The sequence below is a fragment of the Podarcis filfolensis genome (assembly GCF_964270895.1).
Source record: "Podarcis filfolensis genome assembly, chromosome: 3".
In the NCBI taxonomy this organism is placed as follows: domain Eukaryota; kingdom Metazoa; phylum Chordata; class Lepidosauria; order Squamata; family Lacertidae; genus Podarcis; species Podarcis filfolensis.
In genome coordinates this window covers 58593288-58612175 of record NC_139606.1, presented here as the reverse complement: position 1 = coordinate 58612175, position 18888 = coordinate 58593288, and the positions used below count along the sequence as shown (strand labels likewise).

General features: G+C 41.7%; 1 protein-coding gene across 13 annotated transcripts in view; it reads right to left on the bottom strand.

The window, feature by feature from the left end:
- The window catches only part of LAMA2 (laminin subunit alpha 2), a 359840-nt gene that overhangs the window by 203337 nt on the left and 137615 nt on the right, over window positions 1-18888 (bottom strand). For all 13 annotated transcript variants that reach the window (XM_083607541.1, XM_083607530.1, XM_083607532.1 and 10 more), the window contains exons 9-12: window positions 18592-18691; window positions 15648-15808; window positions 10333-10473; window positions 5785-5958 (exon numbers count right to left, since the gene is read on the bottom strand). In XM_083607541.1, the coding sequence (XP_083463667.1) occupies window positions 5785-5958; window positions 10333-10473; window positions 15648-15808; window positions 18592-18691 (576 nt within the window). The remainder of the gene's footprint in view (window positions 1-5784; window positions 5959-10332; window positions 10474-15647; window positions 15809-18591; window positions 18692-18888) is intronic.

Genomic DNA, 18888 nt, shown 5'->3' with positions numbered 1-18888 from the left:
GCTGGATGGATTTCTGATTGGTATCTACATGCCTGTTCAATCTTCACAGTCTCAGAGGTACTCAGCATTCGATTACTGCAGAATATCCTCCAGCCTGGCTGAAAAAGTTTGCTTTACTTCCTTTTAATCCAATTAGCGCCTTTAATTGCTCTGCCAGAGCTAATCTTCCTTAGGAAAAGTGAAAAGAAATGGGGGTGGGGATTGCAACATTAGCCTAAACGCTTTCCCCATGACTTCAACTTATATAAGTTTCAAGACATTTAAAGCAATTGAACAAAAAACAAAAAAGGAAAGAAAGAGAATTCTAGGTCCACAATTTCGACTTGCACAAAAAGTTTATTTACAACAGTCCAAACAAAAACTTCCACCAACTGGGAAATCATGCTGGGCTTGTTTGCGTCTTTTGAAACTGAAGGATACTGGTGCAATAACAGCTATGCCCATCTTCACATCCCCAATTCTTACTGTCTTTTGATGCCTGCCTTCACATTCCCTCTTTTTATAAGCAATATATAACAGAACAAAGACGGTGTTGTGGCTACCCTACGCTTTATGCTGCCGTGATAGCTTGCTGCCGTGTTCGTGCTGTGAACATGTAATGTTTGGATGACACCTACATATTTTTAAACATAATTGTATATGTATCAGAGAGCTCCAGTCAAATTGAAGCTCGTGCTTAACTGGATTAAAGTGTGTAAATGCTTGAGGGCACACATTTGTCATGCACAATTTATACAGTTCTTGATGAACACAGGATTGCTTTGTAAAATATAGAGGCATCTTTATATATACACACTACAAAGTTTTATAGATATACGGTATACTCCAAACATATAATACTCCAAAGTTTGTGCCAAAGCTGTACAGCTATTTTGGCCTAAGGGATTTATTTACAACCTTTTATTTTAGTTTTTTGCAAGCATCTGAATAAGACATTTGGAAGGAGACTGAAGATCATCCATTCCAATCTCTGATCTATAGTTTGGTTCTCCTCTTACAGTAAACAAGGAAATGGCTCACTTGAGGGATATGGAGTCTCCCCATACACCAGGCAACGCCTCAGAGTGTTACTCAGGCTACCACCAGCTTTTAAAAATACCCTAACCCAGTGGTTTTCAACCAGTGTGCCGTGGCACCCTGGGGTGCCTTGAATGATGGTCAGGTGTGTTGCGGGCAACACTGGCCTCTGTCCCTCTTTCCTTCCCTCCCTCCTCTGATGCCTTCTCGTGTCTCCACCTCCCAAAGGCTTGTGGAGCTGTTTGTTGCTGCAGCCCTGGCTACAAGCTCCCCAGGCGAATGGTGCCTCTGGGGCTGGCCAGGGGGTGCTGGTTGCCAGGAGCTTGGAGTAAGTAAGTAAGTAAGCAGGCAGGCAGGTGAGGAAGCCCAGCCAGCCAGTTCACCAGCCTTTGCTGCTGGGAATGGACAAGCAAGTCCCAGGCTTCTGTGGGGCAGTGTGAGGAGGCACCTCTCTCTGAGGGCAGGGTGGGCAGCTCAGAGACAGGGTTGGTGGCGGTGGCTGCCTGCAGAACTCCCAAGGAGAGGGGAGAGGAGAGGAGGCTGAGGGAACACTTCACAAGAGCATAGCTGTCAATTTTTCCCTTTTCTTGCAAGGAATTCTATTCGGAATAAGGGAATTTCCCTTTAAAAAAGGGAAACGTTGACAGCTATGCACAAGAGAGTTCGAAAAAGGGTGAGAGGATGCCAGCTCTGCAGGCAAGGAGCTCCTGAGCCCCACAAGGGTGCCACAGAAATAATGTAGTTGGTCAAGGGAGCCAAGGACTCAAAAAGGTTGAAAACCTCTGCCCTAACCATTCTCATCCCAATCATGAGCTGCCTGTGTGGAGGAGTGAGACACTAAGATGAAGGAATAGACACTTTGACCAGGGATAGGTTCCTTTATTTATGCAAATGACTAGTCTATCAGCAAGCCACATCTAAAGTCTAAAGCTGAACAAGGGCACAATCCTTTATGAACAAAGCTGAAAACTCAGGGCACACTCCTTTATGAGCAATGGCAAGGAGGCCATAGTGCTTGTGGGGTGCTGGAATGTCTGTTTATGTTTGGGGAAGCGCCATAGTTCAGTGGTACAGCATCTGCCTTGCATGCAGAAGGCCCCAGATTCAATCCCCAGCATCTGCAGCTAAGGTTGGGAGAAAGCCCTGCTTGAAATCCTAGACAGTGTAGACAATATGCAGCTAGATGAACCAATGGTCTGACATAGTGTATGGAAGCGCCCTATGTTCCTGTGAGTGAGTTGAGGAGTTGTGTATTATTACAACCTCTTGTAAGCTACTTCAACATATTTTGATTGAAAGATATAACTCTTGGAAGGAAATGCATACACACTATGGTTTGTATTCAGTGCAGAACTAATGAGCCTATTACATCACAAATATTTCTGCTTGCCTGACAGAACTCTCTCCTTTCCTCTTCTAAATCTCCAGAGCAGGTTTGTGTGTGTGTGGGGGGGGAGATATGGGGGCACATGGTGGGAGGAGCGGGGAGAAGTACCATTCTGCTAGCAGGAATGGTTCAACTGAGTTTTATTTGGCCTGTAATGTTTCAGTGCAAGGACCGCAAACAGGGATGGAATATAAATTATTGATGTTTCCCATCATTAGGTACAGCAATAATGGAAGAGGAGGTGTCAGAAAAATGGACGGTAAGGTCACAAGCTCCTGTATATTGAAATCTTATTCTGTGCTACCTTAGGCAGCAAGTCTCAGAAAACCACACATACAATGGAGATTGTATTTGAAGCACTGCAAGCAAACATCATCTAGAAAAGCTGGTTTAATCCAGTTTCAGCTATTTAGAGAAACGTTTTATTGAGTTTACAAATAATAACCCTCAATATTCCATTTCCATAGCAATGCACTAAATCACCCCAGCTAAGTATGTCATCATGGCTATAATTTACATGATGCAACATGACAGTTAAGATGTACTATGGTAATTTGTGAGTGCTTTCAGTATTACTGTAGTATCAAAAATTTATATGGTTCAGTTATTAAGGCAAATTGTTTCATTCATACAGTGATGTCTGACAGTAAACCATAAAGTCCTTCCAAATTACAAGTGGGGAAAAATGCCTTCCATGTTCAGACAAATTGCACACATTCTTTCCATTATTTTGCTTCCTAAGTGGGAAAAGATATCTGCAAAGTATCTGCCAATAGCACAGGAAATGTTCATTGCCTAAGAGCAAGCAAAACGGACCCTGCTCATACCAGACTTGAGTCTCCTTAACAATCTATAGTCTTGAACAATATGTCCATATTCTTTCAAAGAGATGCAGTTTAATCTTTACTTGCTCACTTACCTTCTGTTTCACAGATTTCCAACCAAGAGGAAAAAGCTAAGCAGTGAAGCCTGGTGAAAGTAGCCTGGGATATCTTCACAAAGTTTCAAATAAACTATACCACAAACAAGACAGTGCAAGACTAAACATATCAAAAGCTCCTGCTTGCTTTACAGCTACTGTGGTACCTCAGGTTACATACGCTTCAGGTTACATACGCTTCAGGTTACAGACTCCGCTAACCCAGAAATAGTGCTTCAGGTTAAGAACTTTGCTTCAGGATGAGAACAGAAATTGTGCTCCGGCGGCGCAGCAGCAGCAGGAGCCCCATTAGCTAAAGTGGTGCTTCAGGTTAAGAACAGTTTCAGGTTAAGAACGGACCTCTGGAACGAATTAAGTATTTAACCTGAGGTACCACTGTATTCAGATTCCAGGCTTTTTCAGTACCACGACCTTTCAGTACCACGACCAATTTTTCATGTGCTAGCTGCCACAGTTCACACAAGAGTACTCTAATATGTACAACAATATTCTATTCTTAGGCATAAAATGTCTGTGTTATGATTTAAAACCCTAATACAAAAACACAGTAACCTGACAAAGGTGGTACTGGTGGAAAAAGTGCCTCCATAGCTCAGTGGCAGAGCACATGATTGGCATGCAGAAGTACCAGATTTAATCCTCAGCATTTCTAGTCCGAAGGATCAGTTGGCGGGTGAAATTAAGAGGTCCTGCCTGGAGATCCACTGCCAATCAGAATAGACAATTACTGGGGTAGATTGGCCAATGGTATGGCTCAATCTGAGGAAACTTCATAAGCCACATTGAAATCCCTGAGTGGGGCCTTGGCTTCACTTAAAGCAGTGGTGGCGAACCTTTGGCCCTCCAGCTGTTGCTGAAATACCATTCCCATCAACTGGTCACTGGCCATGTTTGCTGAGGCTGTTAAGAGTTGTAGTTCAGCAACAGTCAGAGATCCGAATTTCCCCATCCTTGACTGATTGATTAATTAATATGCAATTACCTAAGTTTTCTGAGCAACAAAATAAGTTCTAGTCTTCTGCAGGCACCTAAGTTTCTGCAAACACAGGGCATAACCTTAAGTATACTATAGATCCAGTCAAGCAACAGACCCCACAAGAAGGTTGAGAGCAAGCCTGGGTGACTTGCATTTTCATTCTTGCTCTATATTGTGTTTTTTAATATGCCCTGGGGAGCACTCCATGATTTCCTAATACACAGATATCTCCCTCATTTTCCACCTTCTCGCGATATCTGGATTTTGCTGCTTATTTGGAATATTTGAAGAAAACGAGATTGCCTATGTTCATAGAATGTGTGAGTTGTCTGCTGATCTTGCAGGAATTGTTTACAATTCCCCACCATTCAGAACATATGATGGGTATATCCTTTTAACATGAGTGGGAAGAGTAATCCTGTTTAATGGAAACTTGCCAATTCCTAAATGTTAAGCAGATGTGTGTCAAGAAGAAATTCTCCACATGTGTGGATTATCCTGCCACTGTAGCAGTGTGGTGAGGAAAGTCTCACCTCCTAGAAATACCCCTATTAAAAGGATCAAAAGCTCACTTAAGGTCAAAAGTTGGCATTCCAGGGAACCATGCATGCCTCTTCAAATCCAGTGGGGTTTTAAATTGTGGGTTGTTCTTTTTTAAAAAGTAGCAGTCTTCTGAGCCACATGGCAAGTAACTTTTGAAAAATTGGGAGTGGCTGGAACTTAAACCATAATATCATTTACCTGAGGACTATCTGTGCTTTTAGGCCACTGTATATGTCAGGTGCAAGCAAACTGCCTGGATTTGTTTGCCTGTTGCACCACACCTTTGTGATTTTAAAAGTTGGTGCAGTCAGAAGTGGAGCTATATATCCCAGAGATATAGGACCTCGGAAGATGGGTCAGCTTGTAAGCAACTGTGTGGTTTTAAACACGGCAACGAGGCTTGTAAACATTTTAGCAGCACACCATCTCTGGAATCCCAAGGTATAGCTCCCGGCACTCAAGTTTCCCACTAAGCAATACATGTTTTTTCCCCTAGCACACCCCCTCAACATCTGATCTGCTGTCAGCATCTGTGTAAACTAAGTGGGAAAGAACCAGTGAAATGTGAAGGTGTGGTAAGGAAGATAAGACTGCTTGAAAGAAACACATGTTACTCGCACAGAATAGACCACCAGCCAATTCATCCTAGAAATAATACTGCAAATTATCTGAGCTTTCCTAGCACCTGACACCCAAAGCTGCCAGGAGGCCCCGGGAGCAGAAGTGCTTTGCTTAGCTTACTTACCCTTTGCCTTGTGTCTCACGGGGATTCTCTGTATGCCTATGTCAGTTGCTTTCAGCAAGCAATTTTGCTGGTCAAATATCTACCCCACAAATGCAAACTAAAAGAAAAATAATTGCTTACATCTTTCGCTATTAATAAATCAAATTAACACCCAGGCAAAGACCATCTGCACTTACTTTGTTGCCCAAATAAGGACTGGGTGCACTCCAATAATAAATCTGCTGCAAAGCAGTCCTCGCAGCCACGTTGCTGATGCTAAGTTGCTGAGGTCCATCAAAGCTGTCCTGCTGAGGAGTCACTCTAGCGCGACCAGCTACATCTGTCAGGTGCCAGCCATTCATGTCCATGATCTATGGTGACAAAAGAAAATACCTATTAATATCCACATACTGAAACCTACAAAATCTATATTCCTTCCTTGTTTCTTTTTGTTTTCCTATTCATAATTTAAATAGATTTCCATTTAGCACAGAAGCAAAGAGTTTGCCACATTGCATAAAATTATGAATAGAGGGGTTCCCTTCTTTCCATATTCAGTGAAATCAAGAGGAGCCTAAGTTTTAGAATCATTTATTTAAAGTCATGATTGGTTCTCTTCAAAGAGTTTTTAATTATTCTGAGTTCAAAGGGCTCACTCCACACACACCCCATTTGAAGCTGGTAACAAATTATGAATGAGTACTGCAGAATGTATTCCTTAACTGTAATTCTGCATGTGCCAACTTCATGAGAAAGGTAGTCAAATTATATTTAATGCATTGCACTGAACAACATATTAGATGCACCTCCTTATGATAAAATTAGGCAGCCTCCATAAAAGAATTTTCAGACCATGAGTAGCATAGGGAAGCAGAATGTATCACCTTGCAACAGAAGGATTTGCAAGACAAACTTCTTAACAAGGAAATTGTAAGAAGAGCTGGAAGCTGAGCAGCTTCTTAGGGAGCTGCATGCACTTGGAGGTGGGCCACTCAGACCAGAATCTTGGCTGCAATCATGGCGTCCAGTGAAGAAAAGAAGGAAGGAATGAGCCCCCACAATAAAATGAGACAAGACTTCAGTGCTGCACTGAAAGCAATACTTTAAGATCCAGAATGTTTCAAATGTAAAGACTCTTCTTCAGGGCAACTGGCATTCTCTTCAAAGGATACCCAGAAGTCTCTTCAATGGTAGCTAAGAGAAGCTGGTTTCTCTCAAGTTCCAGGATTGAGAAAGAGGGAGCAATCATAACCATCTGATTTTATTTATTAAAATAGTTATATCCCACCCTTCTGATGCAAAAGCACCATTCAGGACATCTTGCACCTGAAATATCTCCCTCCAGTGTCAGAAAGGGTAGGTTAAAAACACTTTCCACTTGCTAGATTGGAAAGCTTTGGTACAGCGAGGAAAAGGCTTAGAAAAGCCCAGCTGTAGTTCACTGGATGGGGTTTGATAGGGGTCTCTTGGGGGCCAATGTTACCTAGTCCTCTCTCTATATTAGAGGTATTCCTAAATGGAATGAGGACAGCTCCCCATGTCATGTGAAGGGTGTCTGTGACCGGGGAACCCACCCATTAAAAACTTTCTGCCTGGCTGGCTCACCCCTCTATGTGGTTGAAACTCAGCTCACCGTGCCCTAGTCCAGCTATCTCTGGATTTGTTAATATTTCCTCCTGAGTTGAGGAGGACTCTAAGCACGATAGGAATGAGTGCCTGCTCTGCACTGGCTAGAATCATAATGAGAGGGCTATGGTAGCTACTCCTATCCCTTTGCCCCCCAAACAGCAAGGGATGCAGAACCCTGTCTGTATCACAGGGGAGAGCATCTGTGATCTCCAATCCAGTAATGAGATGAGCAAGGGTTAGATCTATTCCAACCCTTGATAATCTTTACCGCCTGGTGTAGGTTTTATAATTAGATTGGAGGAGGCTTCCCTTCTTGGGATGTAAAACTCCACCTGCATTGGAGGCGAAAAGGTCTGCGATGCAGCAAGTCCGTAGTTCACACACTATGCTATAGAAATGCAATTAGGACCCAAGGCAGTGGTCTATCTAAAAAAACTACTGTCTCACATCCTAATGTTACTATCATCTTTCAAGAGGTGCCATAAGCTTAGGAGTGAATTGTGGAAGCCATGCCAGCTTCTGAACTCAACTCCAAACAGAATGCTATCGTTTCACTCCCTGCTTTCAAACTCCATGGAGCAGAACAAAGTAATTCCTGCTATCCTTAGCTCACAGCCCTGATATTTAGAGATGGGCAAGCACACTACTGCTTGTTCAAAAAATAAACTGGGCAGCTCATTGCCTCCCTCTGATTCTCGAAGCCTGCTCTGCTTCCTTGCCTGTGCTTCAACAACAACATAACTTATCTTGGAGGAAGAATATCAGAGGGCAGTAGAATGAGACAGAAAGCAGAAGACAGGAGAGAGGGACAGGAGACACCCTATTAAGGTCTTCTCTTCGGCTGCACATGACATATTCCAAACTACAAGTCACATGATCCTGGGCAGGAAATGATGCATGGAGGGCATAATTTGGACCTGAAGGGGCCTGCAGTGTTCCTCATGAACTGACAGGAAATAATGTGTAGCACATATAAATTGACTGCAGGACCTCTCCTGCCTGTGCCCCCTTTTCCCAAGTTAAGGATAGTTTGGGGAGGGGGAAAGACTGGCAGGAAAGGTAGGGGGGGTGTTGCAGGTCCTGAACCTCAGTTTAAGCATAAAAAGGTAAAGGTAAAGGTACCCCTGCCCGTACGGGCCAGTCGTGTCCGACTCTGGGGTTGCGTGCTCATCTCGCTTAAGAGGCCGCGAGCTTTAAGCATAGCACAGCTCAAAGACAGGTGGACCCAGCTCAAAAGGGCGCCAGTCAATTCAAGCCAGGGCCCTTACATTTTCAACCACCCTCCATCGCATTTCACACTCACCTCATCCCTGCAGATATTGCAATTAGTGGGGAACACTATTAAAAGATGAACAAGCTATTTTCTTTCTGTTTACCAAAATCATGAAACAGGCAATTTCCCAAAAAGGGAAAATGGTGGGGTTTATTTTTTACTCCTCTAAAATAAAATACAATTGTGAAACATCTCACAATGCCTCAGCTATCAAAGTAGCTTTGTGTGTCATACGTTGTGCACCCCTGCTGTAAGGAGCTCAGCAGTCTCCTTCAGCACAAAAGAATATAATAGGAGTTTAGCAGACTATCAGATACAGGTCCAACTGTTTAACAGTCCCTTCTCAGTTTTCTTGCTCAACATAATATCAAACATCAATTCATATTTAAGAAGAGCACATGGGATGCCCTGGGAAACCTCTGACATTATGGAATTCCCAGGCAAATTGTAAATATGCAGGCAAGCTCAAGGCTGATCGCTTTCGGGTGAGTGGATACCATCAGAGTTGTGAAACGGCTCAGCTGCGAGCTGAAACAGATCCTGGTTACAGAGTTCACCCAGCAGGCATCTCATATCACACACATACAAAACAAAATTACAACACATAGCTATTTAAACCAAAATAGTTCCCTCTCCAAGCCCAATCAAACTGGAGAATTGCTATTTCAAAGTAGTGGAACCCACAAGATGGAGACACTGAATTTCAGCTGCGTTATAAACAAATAGATAGGTAGGTGAATAGATAGATCATCTGCACAACTTATGTGTGGTTTAAAACTTACTACATGATCATGGAGAGGTGATGGCCTCAAGCCTCCAACCATGCACTTTAACCCCAGTGGGCTGCAGGGTGATAAAAACACTAGGCATTCCCCACACAGTTACAGGTACTATGGGATATTCTTTGATAAAGAGCACCTACCTATCTTTATCGCATGCTCATTTCTCCCATTTGCTGAGTCCAGATGTTTACGATGCCTCCTAAACAAATGTGCTCTAAGTTTGTTTTGAAGTCATCCAGCCCAATGACAGCAAGGCACAGTTCTCCAAGTCATGCCAGAAGTTTTCCATAGTTCTTAGCTTTCAGTGGAGAAACATGGTATCCTTCACATGCTTCAGTGTGAGTTAGTCACTATGATACACTGAAAGCTACAAGCATGGTGTGGTTGGTTTCAGATACGCATCCAGTCGGGAGGGAAATATAACTGAATTTCATCTCAGGCTAAAATCCTGAAACTTGAGAGGCTTCAAGATTCTTTTCCCCCAGTGGGGGAGGGCAGGGAGAACATTAAATTTACGAAGCCCCCCCCCCTTAATGCTTCTCAAAATCAGGGTGTGTGGGGGTGGTTTTTTTAAAGAATGACGTTATCCTCTTAAAGAATGTTTCAACAACATATCCAAAAGTAATAGATAACTATCCCAAGAAGATATTTCACATTAAACTTGCTGCTATCCTGTGTGAGACAACAGGTATATTTGTTCCCATTCCAGAGAATTTTAAGCCTCTCTCCGATCTGTCTATAAGATGGACAGCGTAAGAGCTCTCTCACACTTCCCCAGTTCCTCTCTCACACTTTTCTCATCTGCACCTAAAGAGCAATTTCCCCAAATGATTTTGCTTGCATTTTTCTTTGGGGGCATAGATTCTAGAACTGCTCTCCAGTGTAAAAATAACAAGTAATGTATTGTTTTATTCTTGAATTTAAAATATAGCTATGAAGTATAAACACTTTACAAAGCTGGTTTCAATTCAAAACATTTAAAAGGGGGGAGATATGCTGGAATTAATAACATTTAAAAAGGGAGATACATTGGAAGGGTGTACACATTTATTCTAGCTTACAGCGTGGTAGGTCCAACGAGAGCCCACACAGTCGTTTGTTATTCCTGAGCAGAAGCACGCTTCACAACCCTGGGGGTTGTCTTGCTGCAGGTTAAAGAAGCCACGTTTGCAACGATCACAATTTTCTCCTTCAACATTGGCCTGCAAATGTACATGGGAATATTAGTCAGGTTTGTTTGAAAGTTTTCAGAAATCACTTTTCCTCCAAAGATGCTCAGGGTGATATACAACAAACTTAAAATGTATAAAACATCAATAAAAACCATGTAAAGACTAAACCATTTAATACGAAATAATTAAGATCTGGACACAAAGTTGCTGAGCCTTGCCTTTGGCTATTTTAAAGGAGATTCATCAAAAAAAAAAATACTCCTTACAATACATTGAACCACATATACACTTTTAGCTCTGCCGAGCTTGCGACTTCCCTCCTTCCCTTCAGCGAGTATCCCTTTTCATCTCCAATTGCATATTTTGATTTTTTACCTGTATTGTAAAAATGATCGTGTAAAGAAAAAAATAAAAAAATATTGGTAAAAAATAAAAAATACTTATTTTAGGGTGACCACACCTGACAGAGCACAGCTTTGTATTCAAAGGGCTGTCAGAAGACAGCCCTCTATTTGCTGGCATCCTCTGTTTGGAGGGCTATCTGGTCCAAATCTGGTTTAAAGAGCAGGAGCCCTAAGAAGGGAGTGCCTAGGCCTTTACGCTGCCTATCAACAACTAGTACCCAAACAACAGTCTGAACAGGCACACAGGTAACCTGGTCTTCCCCACTATAGTGGGGGTTGTATTTCTATTAAAGTTATAGTGATGATTTCTCCAAATGCATCAATACATGTACATTTGCATACACAAAATTTATGCTGTTTTCTTTTTTTGCTTCTTTTTTGTTAATGTGTTTATTCCTTTTCAGTAATGTTAAGTGGGTACACTGCCCCTTTCCAAATTCTGTTGCATTTGCGATAATACTGTTCCATTTGTTACTTTGCAGATTGCCAAGAAAAGGAAACATTTGGCCAGCTGCCTTGCTCTGTTTTAGTTATGCATATCTACTGCAAATGGCAGGTGTGTGTAGTCTGGATTAAAGATTATGCTCCGTTTGCTGTTAGGCAGAGTCCTACTCCTCTGATATATAATAATCATCTGATGAGTATTCTGAATGTGTCTATTGCAATTAACTGGAATCCAAGTGCCACATTGTCCTTTTACTAGTAAAAGGTCAGAGTGTCTAAAAGTTCATTACTTGCTTGCACTACAATAAGTGTAGGGATTGTATGAAGTGCTGTGTTCCATGGACAAATATGTTTGACCATAGACCTGCAGAGGCTGTTGGTTTCATAGAAACTGGGCCCACTCATGAGGCAAGGTGAGGTGACCACTTCAAAGGACAGGATCCAGAGGGGCAACTGATCCCAATATCTTCATTTACCTCTTCTTCCCTGATGGGGAGGGAGACACCATTTTGTGGTTCACCGCAAATGGCAAAACATTCCCTAGATGGAAATGATGGCTAGCCTATTACGGCCAGTATCATGCTAGCGATAGTTTACTCATACATGTCCAATGAAAGTTACTTGCTTCCCTTGCAGCCAAAGATATAGAATTAACATGAAGAAAAGGGTTTAAAATAGTTTTGGAGTTCTAGGATACCTTAGAAAAGAAAAGCCGTTGAGAAAGAAGAAAAGAAAATGAAAGTCTTTAAGATCAAAAAGAGAAAATATGAGGGCAGATGTTAAATACAGATTTTATTACTATGAGCCTACTAATCCTATATCCAGAAAATCCTTTTCATATATCCCTTGACGGAAGTGCCAGCAAACATCACCAACTTTCTGCAGACTTCCAGGACAGAGATTTATTTCCAGAGTTTCATTCAGGAAGCAAAGCAACAGGATGTGAACCTTAATACCTTTGGGTGAAAGTTTTAGAAGTCACTCTGAGGATATGGCCTAAAAGTGAGTTTTGCTCATGTGAACTGGATCTGTTCTGGTTATGATACTATCCTGGAGTCAGGCTAGTGAAAGAAGCAGCAAAGCTAACATTGATTTGATTTGCAAAAAGAAAAAGAAGTGGGGGAAGATAAACCAAAAGCAGAGGGCCCAGTTAATCTCAATTGTTTGTTGTGGGTAGGCAATTAATAAATAATTAAGAGTACCGAGTGGAAAACAGCTACCCTGCCCTCCTGAAAATGTAATATTGTTTCTCCCAGTTTATTAGGTAGTGGGCGAAGGTGGGCAGGGGCTACACCAATTCAAATCGTTCTCTATAGATGAATACAATATGAACAGTGGCTCATTTAATGTAGCACATTAAGTGCCTCCTCCTTCTGCTCCTTTACATGTTACTGCTTGAATTTCATCACACTTTGAAGCTAAGGAACAAAGGAGGTTGCACAAAGGAAGTGGCAAGTGCACACATTTTCCAAGTAGCATTTTTTGTACATGTGACCACTTTGTTTTCCAAATCTGTCCTATTTTCAAGGGGCAGTAAGAGGAATTTCACAAGAGCTTTGAAATGCAATGCATAATAGGGTAAAAGGGACCACAACCACCTACTTTGATCTCTGACCATGACTGCCCCACTTATCGGTCCGCTTGACAGTGTTGACCATAATAGTGGAATAGGACTATATGCTTCTTCCCATGTAATCATTTCCTGATTTTGAGGGTTAACTAAGGAACATTCAGACATGCATGATATCTCTCCTAACAGCTTGTCAGCCTAGTTCACATTCTATCAGAGATAAAGGTAAAGGTAAAGGGACCCCTGACCATTAGGTCCAGTTGTGACTGACTCTGGGGTTGCGGCGCTCATCTTGCTTTATTGGCCGAGGGAGCCAGTGTACAGCTTCCGGGTCATGTGGCCAGCATGACTAAGCCGCTTCTGGCGAACCAGAGCAGTGCACGGAAACGCTGTTTACCTTCCCGCTGGAGCGGTACCTATTTATCTACTTGCACTTTGACGTGCTTTCGAACTGCTAGGTTGGCAGGAACAGGGACCGAGCAACGGGAGTTCACCCTGTTGTGGGGATTCGAACCGCCAACCTTCTGATCAGCAAGCCCTAGACTCTGTGTTTTAACCCACAGCGCCACCCACATCCCTGTGTTCAATACAGTTGGTTCTTAAGCAGGTTGTGGATAAGGCTGGAAAATAATTTACATTTAACTTCCTTTATACTTGCACACTGGGGAAGAAACAGGTTGTGTTCTATATTTTCCACAAGCATTTTGCTTTCAGTTTACATTGTGTCTGCAAGTTCTCTTTCCCCTCCTTTGACAGTAAACGTGTCACAGACTTTGAGGTTGACCTTGTGCAGTGGTTGTTCAAAACATCTGGCTTTGGTAGCAGCAGAACTGTAAATCTTCATGGACCCATGACTGTCGCCTCTGGAGTTAAAGGTAATGGGCAGTGGGAGCATGAAGGCACCGCTGTGGCAGACAGAGACACATACATAGCTGGAATACTTTACAACATCTTCTCTTGTGATCTGGAAGTCTCAGAGACTGAAAATACTGAAGCTAGAGGGAAGGTTGTACAGTTCTGCATCAGCAGACAATGAAATGGAAGGAAGACTTGTGCAAAATAAACCAATTGTAGTGGAACAAAAAATACTGGAAGAAAGTGTGACTCAATGTTGGAACAGATTGAGGCATGTTCCTACATCTCTAGTGAAAGCTACAGTCCCAAGATAATAGCTTGCTAACCTAAAATAACTTGTGAATCTTAAGATGTCACACTCCTGAGAATGGTGAGGATCAAGCTACATAGGAAGACATGTAGGTTCCACCAACCCACTTACTTCTGTATCTTTCTCCGGGGAAAATTGTGGTGTGGCATCAACATATACATTAACCTAAGCTGCAAACAAACAAGCAGAGTAGGGGGCAGGGAAACATTCATAGGAAGACATAATGCCACATACTTTTCAACATCTGAGAAAGGATATGTGGGCTGGTAGTACCTGCACATGTTACCATAATGTATATTTATGCCTGTGAATGAGAACATATGTATGATTTCACTCAGAATAATTTCTGGTTCATGTATCAATATTTTACTACAAATTATTATTAATCCTCACACTTATCTCTCTCAGCCTTTGGCTTGTTAGGTCTAATGCACTGTAGATGTTGTGGGTTGGGTACACACCTTTCACTTTAAGAATATAATATATGATTTACCCAATCCTGGAATCTCTACATCTTCTTACTTGGAAATTAAAAATTGGACAGGAAGCCTTTTTATTTCTGATAGAGTCTTATGCATGTGCAAAGTGATAAAAGTGTTAACACCCAGAGCAGATTTCAGGGCTGTTAAGCTAACACTGTAGTAATTTTGATCTACGGTAATTGGTTGAAGATCACAGGGTATTGAGTATTGAACCCAATATTTCCCCAACGAATTAGTTCAATCTCAGTTGGGGCTTGTTTAAGAAAAGAAAACTTCAAGAATTTGCTTACACATTAAAAAACAAAAACAAAAAACCCCAAAACAAAACACCAATGTGAAACAGGACCATTGGTGTTGCAAGTCGAACCCTGCTTACTCCATAATATTTCCACCAACCAGTCTTAACATCCATTCATTCGAAAGTCGGGCTTTTGATGTGAATGTTGCCATCATGGGGAGGGGGACAGGCAAGGTAGTTTAAAGTGTCAGCAAAAGCAACCCTAACTTGTATACTTTTAGATTTATCTTGCTTGCTCAGAATCATTGTTTCCACCATGTCATGCTGCCTTGGCACTGTTATTTTCTCTGTCCTTGATCCTATCCAATCAGAGATCATGTAATAAACATGACAGTTTCACAGCACAATGTAGCCAATCAGATTTGGCTGTGTGACGAGGTCCATCCTATTGCCCTCATTCTGAAGCAAGAAAGGGAGATTAAGTACTGCTGCCAAATTAAACCAAATCTGCAAAGGTTATTTGTGTGCTTCATTTAAAAAGAAATACCTAAGGGTCTATAAGTTGTTGTTGTCAACACAGATCCCCCCCCCCTGCACCATAAAGAAACATAATTTTAAATAGCAATTTACTATCTGTATAGCTCTATGTCTGTGTGTGCATGTGTGAGACTGTTTTAGCAAAGGTACTTTGCGGCTCCAATTCCCATTCACTATTCAAGATTAAGAGATCACATTCACATCAGAAATACTTCAAGGTTGGGGGTCACACTTGTTTGACACTCAGGCACTGCCAGAGGGACTTACAGAAGAAAAAAAATGGATGAAGGCAAAGCTTCTTATCTTTGTTAGCACAGATGAAAAGTTTATACTTGCTGAAAGAAAGAGAGGTTGTAATCCATACCTTGCACCTGCAGGGTCCTTCACAAGGGTCATCATTTAAGCTGCCATCCAGAGAGCAGTTGCAGGGCTGACAGTAAGGAAATCCCTTGTAACCCAATGCACACCGATCACACCTTTCTCCTCCAAAGCCACGTTTACAGTGACAGAAGCCAGGAAGCTGGTCTGTAGCAAAAGCAAGCAAACACCAAGCTCAGCTAGATGCTTATTAACATAAACTCAGTGAGTTAAGCAGACAGGCGAGGAGAGGTTAAGTAACACTCATGTATTTAATTAAAACAACTCAGGCTAATAAAGGCACAGTAAGGCCACTGTCTGCTAGGATTCAGATCTTGTGAGAACTTACAGCTCAGGAGGCTGTGATGGCCACCAACATAGATGGTTTTACAATACGATTGGACAAATTCATGGAGGAGACTGCTATCAATGGCTACTAGCTATGATGACTATGCTCTGCCTCCACATTTGGAGGCAGTAATATTTCCCAATTTCGCAATTGCTGGAGACCACAGGAGAGGACAGTGCTCTTTTGCTCAGACCCTGCTTCAGGGTTTCCTTGAAAAAACAGGATGCTAGATGGGCCACTGGCCTGATCCAGGAGGCTCTTCTTGTTGGTGCAAATAGAAAATATATAGAAAAGAGAATTCACTGCATGCCAAGATCCAAGTTTGGGACAAGTACTCTTAGGTGAGCAAACTCCAGCAGAGATTTAAAAGCATAAAGTGTATGGCAAAGTAAGGCATGGAAATATAGGCCGTTGGACCTTTAAAACTTGCCCTTCCAAAGTTTCCCTCTTCCCCTAGCACAAAAAAGACCACAGGTTTGGTGAGTTTAAAATGGTTTACTTACTAACTTTCCAAAAATCTGAGTCATGTGCTTTTCCACACAGCATTCAGAAAAAGTTGCACAGGCAGTAAAACTTGGCTTAGTTACAAAGTAGCAAAAGTTTCTAAATTATTGGTATAGGAACTCAAGAGTGGCTTGTGAGAGCCATTTGTTCTGGACAGGAGCAACAAGCTCAAACCTCTTTACATGTGGAGTTATGCAGGTAGATTGGAGGTTGAACAATAAGTTTGATTACCTATTTCCTTTCACAGTGAGGAAATGAAGTAGACACAGCTAAGCCTACAAACCATTTTTAAATGAATCAAACTTCCAAAATTTGATTATTAATAATTGCCAATCCAAACAGAAGAACTTTTAAAATGTCAAGTGGTTTTGTTGAGAAGTGATTTTAAGTCCACTGAATTTTTTTTAATGTGGATTGTAACAAAGGGAGCTGGAACACAGTTAGGTAACCTGAATACTTTAGGATTGATGAACATTCAACAAAGGTATCTGAAAAACTTAGGGAGATAAATCTAACAGATTCATCTACAAGCCCAGCTCCTGGTCAGTTGGTAGGCACAAATTTCTGGTAAATATTATAGTGCTCGGCTTTCTTTTAACAATGCTAGTGCAGCAGGTAATTGTACCAGCACAGAAATACTGCTGTAATGTGACCAGAGAATAAATTGTTAACATTATAGCTGTATCCAATAATCCTTTGCTTCAGTGTGCCAGAAAGACAAGATGTGTAGGCATTAAGTTTGGAGAGAATCAGTCATTATCATCCTTTCCCATTATACTCCTAGGATTAGTGCATTTTTATTCTTGCTTGGGTTGACAGATACCTTAGAAGCAGGTTTGCATTTTACTCCAAATAAACATTTCTTTCCATACAGAAAACAGCCAGCACCAACAAAGTCAATTTCAGTATACCTAATGTGCATTCATACTGATTTGCAAATATATAGAGAAAATCCATTGGGGAAAATAAATATGCTTTTCACCCTTTCCTTCAAATAAGCACCATCTCTCCCCAGCTTACATAGATTAAAGAACTGGTGTTTTTTTTTTTGGGGGGGGGGCTTTACAGCGTATGGACACCAAGCATTTTTCCCGACTTCACAGCAGCAGATTGTAAGAACGAGTCATTATTGGGCTCAATACAACTGGATAGGTATAATTTCTTTTATTTTATTTTTAAAAAGTTCAGCCTGAATTGAATGTGCTGTAGGCTGCAATCCTATACTCACTTACCTAGGAGGAAGTGCCCTTGAACTCAATGGGGTTTATTTCTGAGGAGCCATGTAATAGGATTTTTATGCAAATTAGATGTGCTAAAGGAGGAGTCTAAAGCAGAGGCTCTAATCTGGCCTTAGAATGAGTTTCATTAAGAAAAACAAAAGGAACTGGATACTTGCTACATTTCTAACAATCCTTGCTTGCCTGAATGGCTAGACATGGTAGTCTGGGACCTGCCTGCAGTGAAAGTTTGTTTCTAATGCACACCTTTTCATTCATGGAACTACACCCATAAGTCATTATCATGAAAAGCGCAAGCCTAATGTGAGAACTACTTGCACGAGAAGAATCTTCAGAGTCCGTCCTGAAAAGAGGACCTTCCTAATATAAAAATGCCATGCTTTCCCTCTGCAGTACAATTCCTGCAGAGAGCAAGGAAATGTCATCATGTCCTGCTGCACTCAGAGCACCAGATCTTTATCCCCCCCTTACGCCCATGGGCCAACTTTGGCAGGCATATGGGAAATGATGGGATACATATCAGTGTGTATTTTTGTACAAATTCTTGCGCAACGCCTTTCCATATACAACAAGAGAGAGAGAAGAAAAACCTGAAGTCCATAGGGAAGAGATTCCTGTTTCCCCAAATGTGCATGTCACAAGATAGAGAATGTAAGACAGAATGGCAGGGGGGTGGAATGATTAGGTCTCCAAGGAAGAACTCTACAAGAAAGTAGGCAAGCAGATTTGAAAAGGTCTCCTGTGAGATGGTATTTCTGAAAGCATTGGGAAAGCGAAAAGAGGTTACTACTTAACGTTTGATTTAACAATGTGGCATGTAATGTTTAACATGGCGACCCAGTCCCCCCAGAAATTCTCACCTCCTAAAGCATGTTTTTCATCCTTGACACATGTACCATCTAGAGAGCCAATAGTATTGCAATGGCATTGCCGACATGGATTGCGACTAGCTGGGAGCACCTATGTAAGGAAAGCAAGGGCAACAAGGTTACAGACAAAAGAAAAATTATGAAACATAAACCCTTAATTCAAAAGCTTGTCATATTCCTCTCACTGGCAATTGCGCTAATATTACTCTTCTCTGGTAAACAACATGCCCCTTCTGATAGGAAAGCGATGTTTATTGGATTGCATCCTGCTTCAATTGAAGCAGAAAT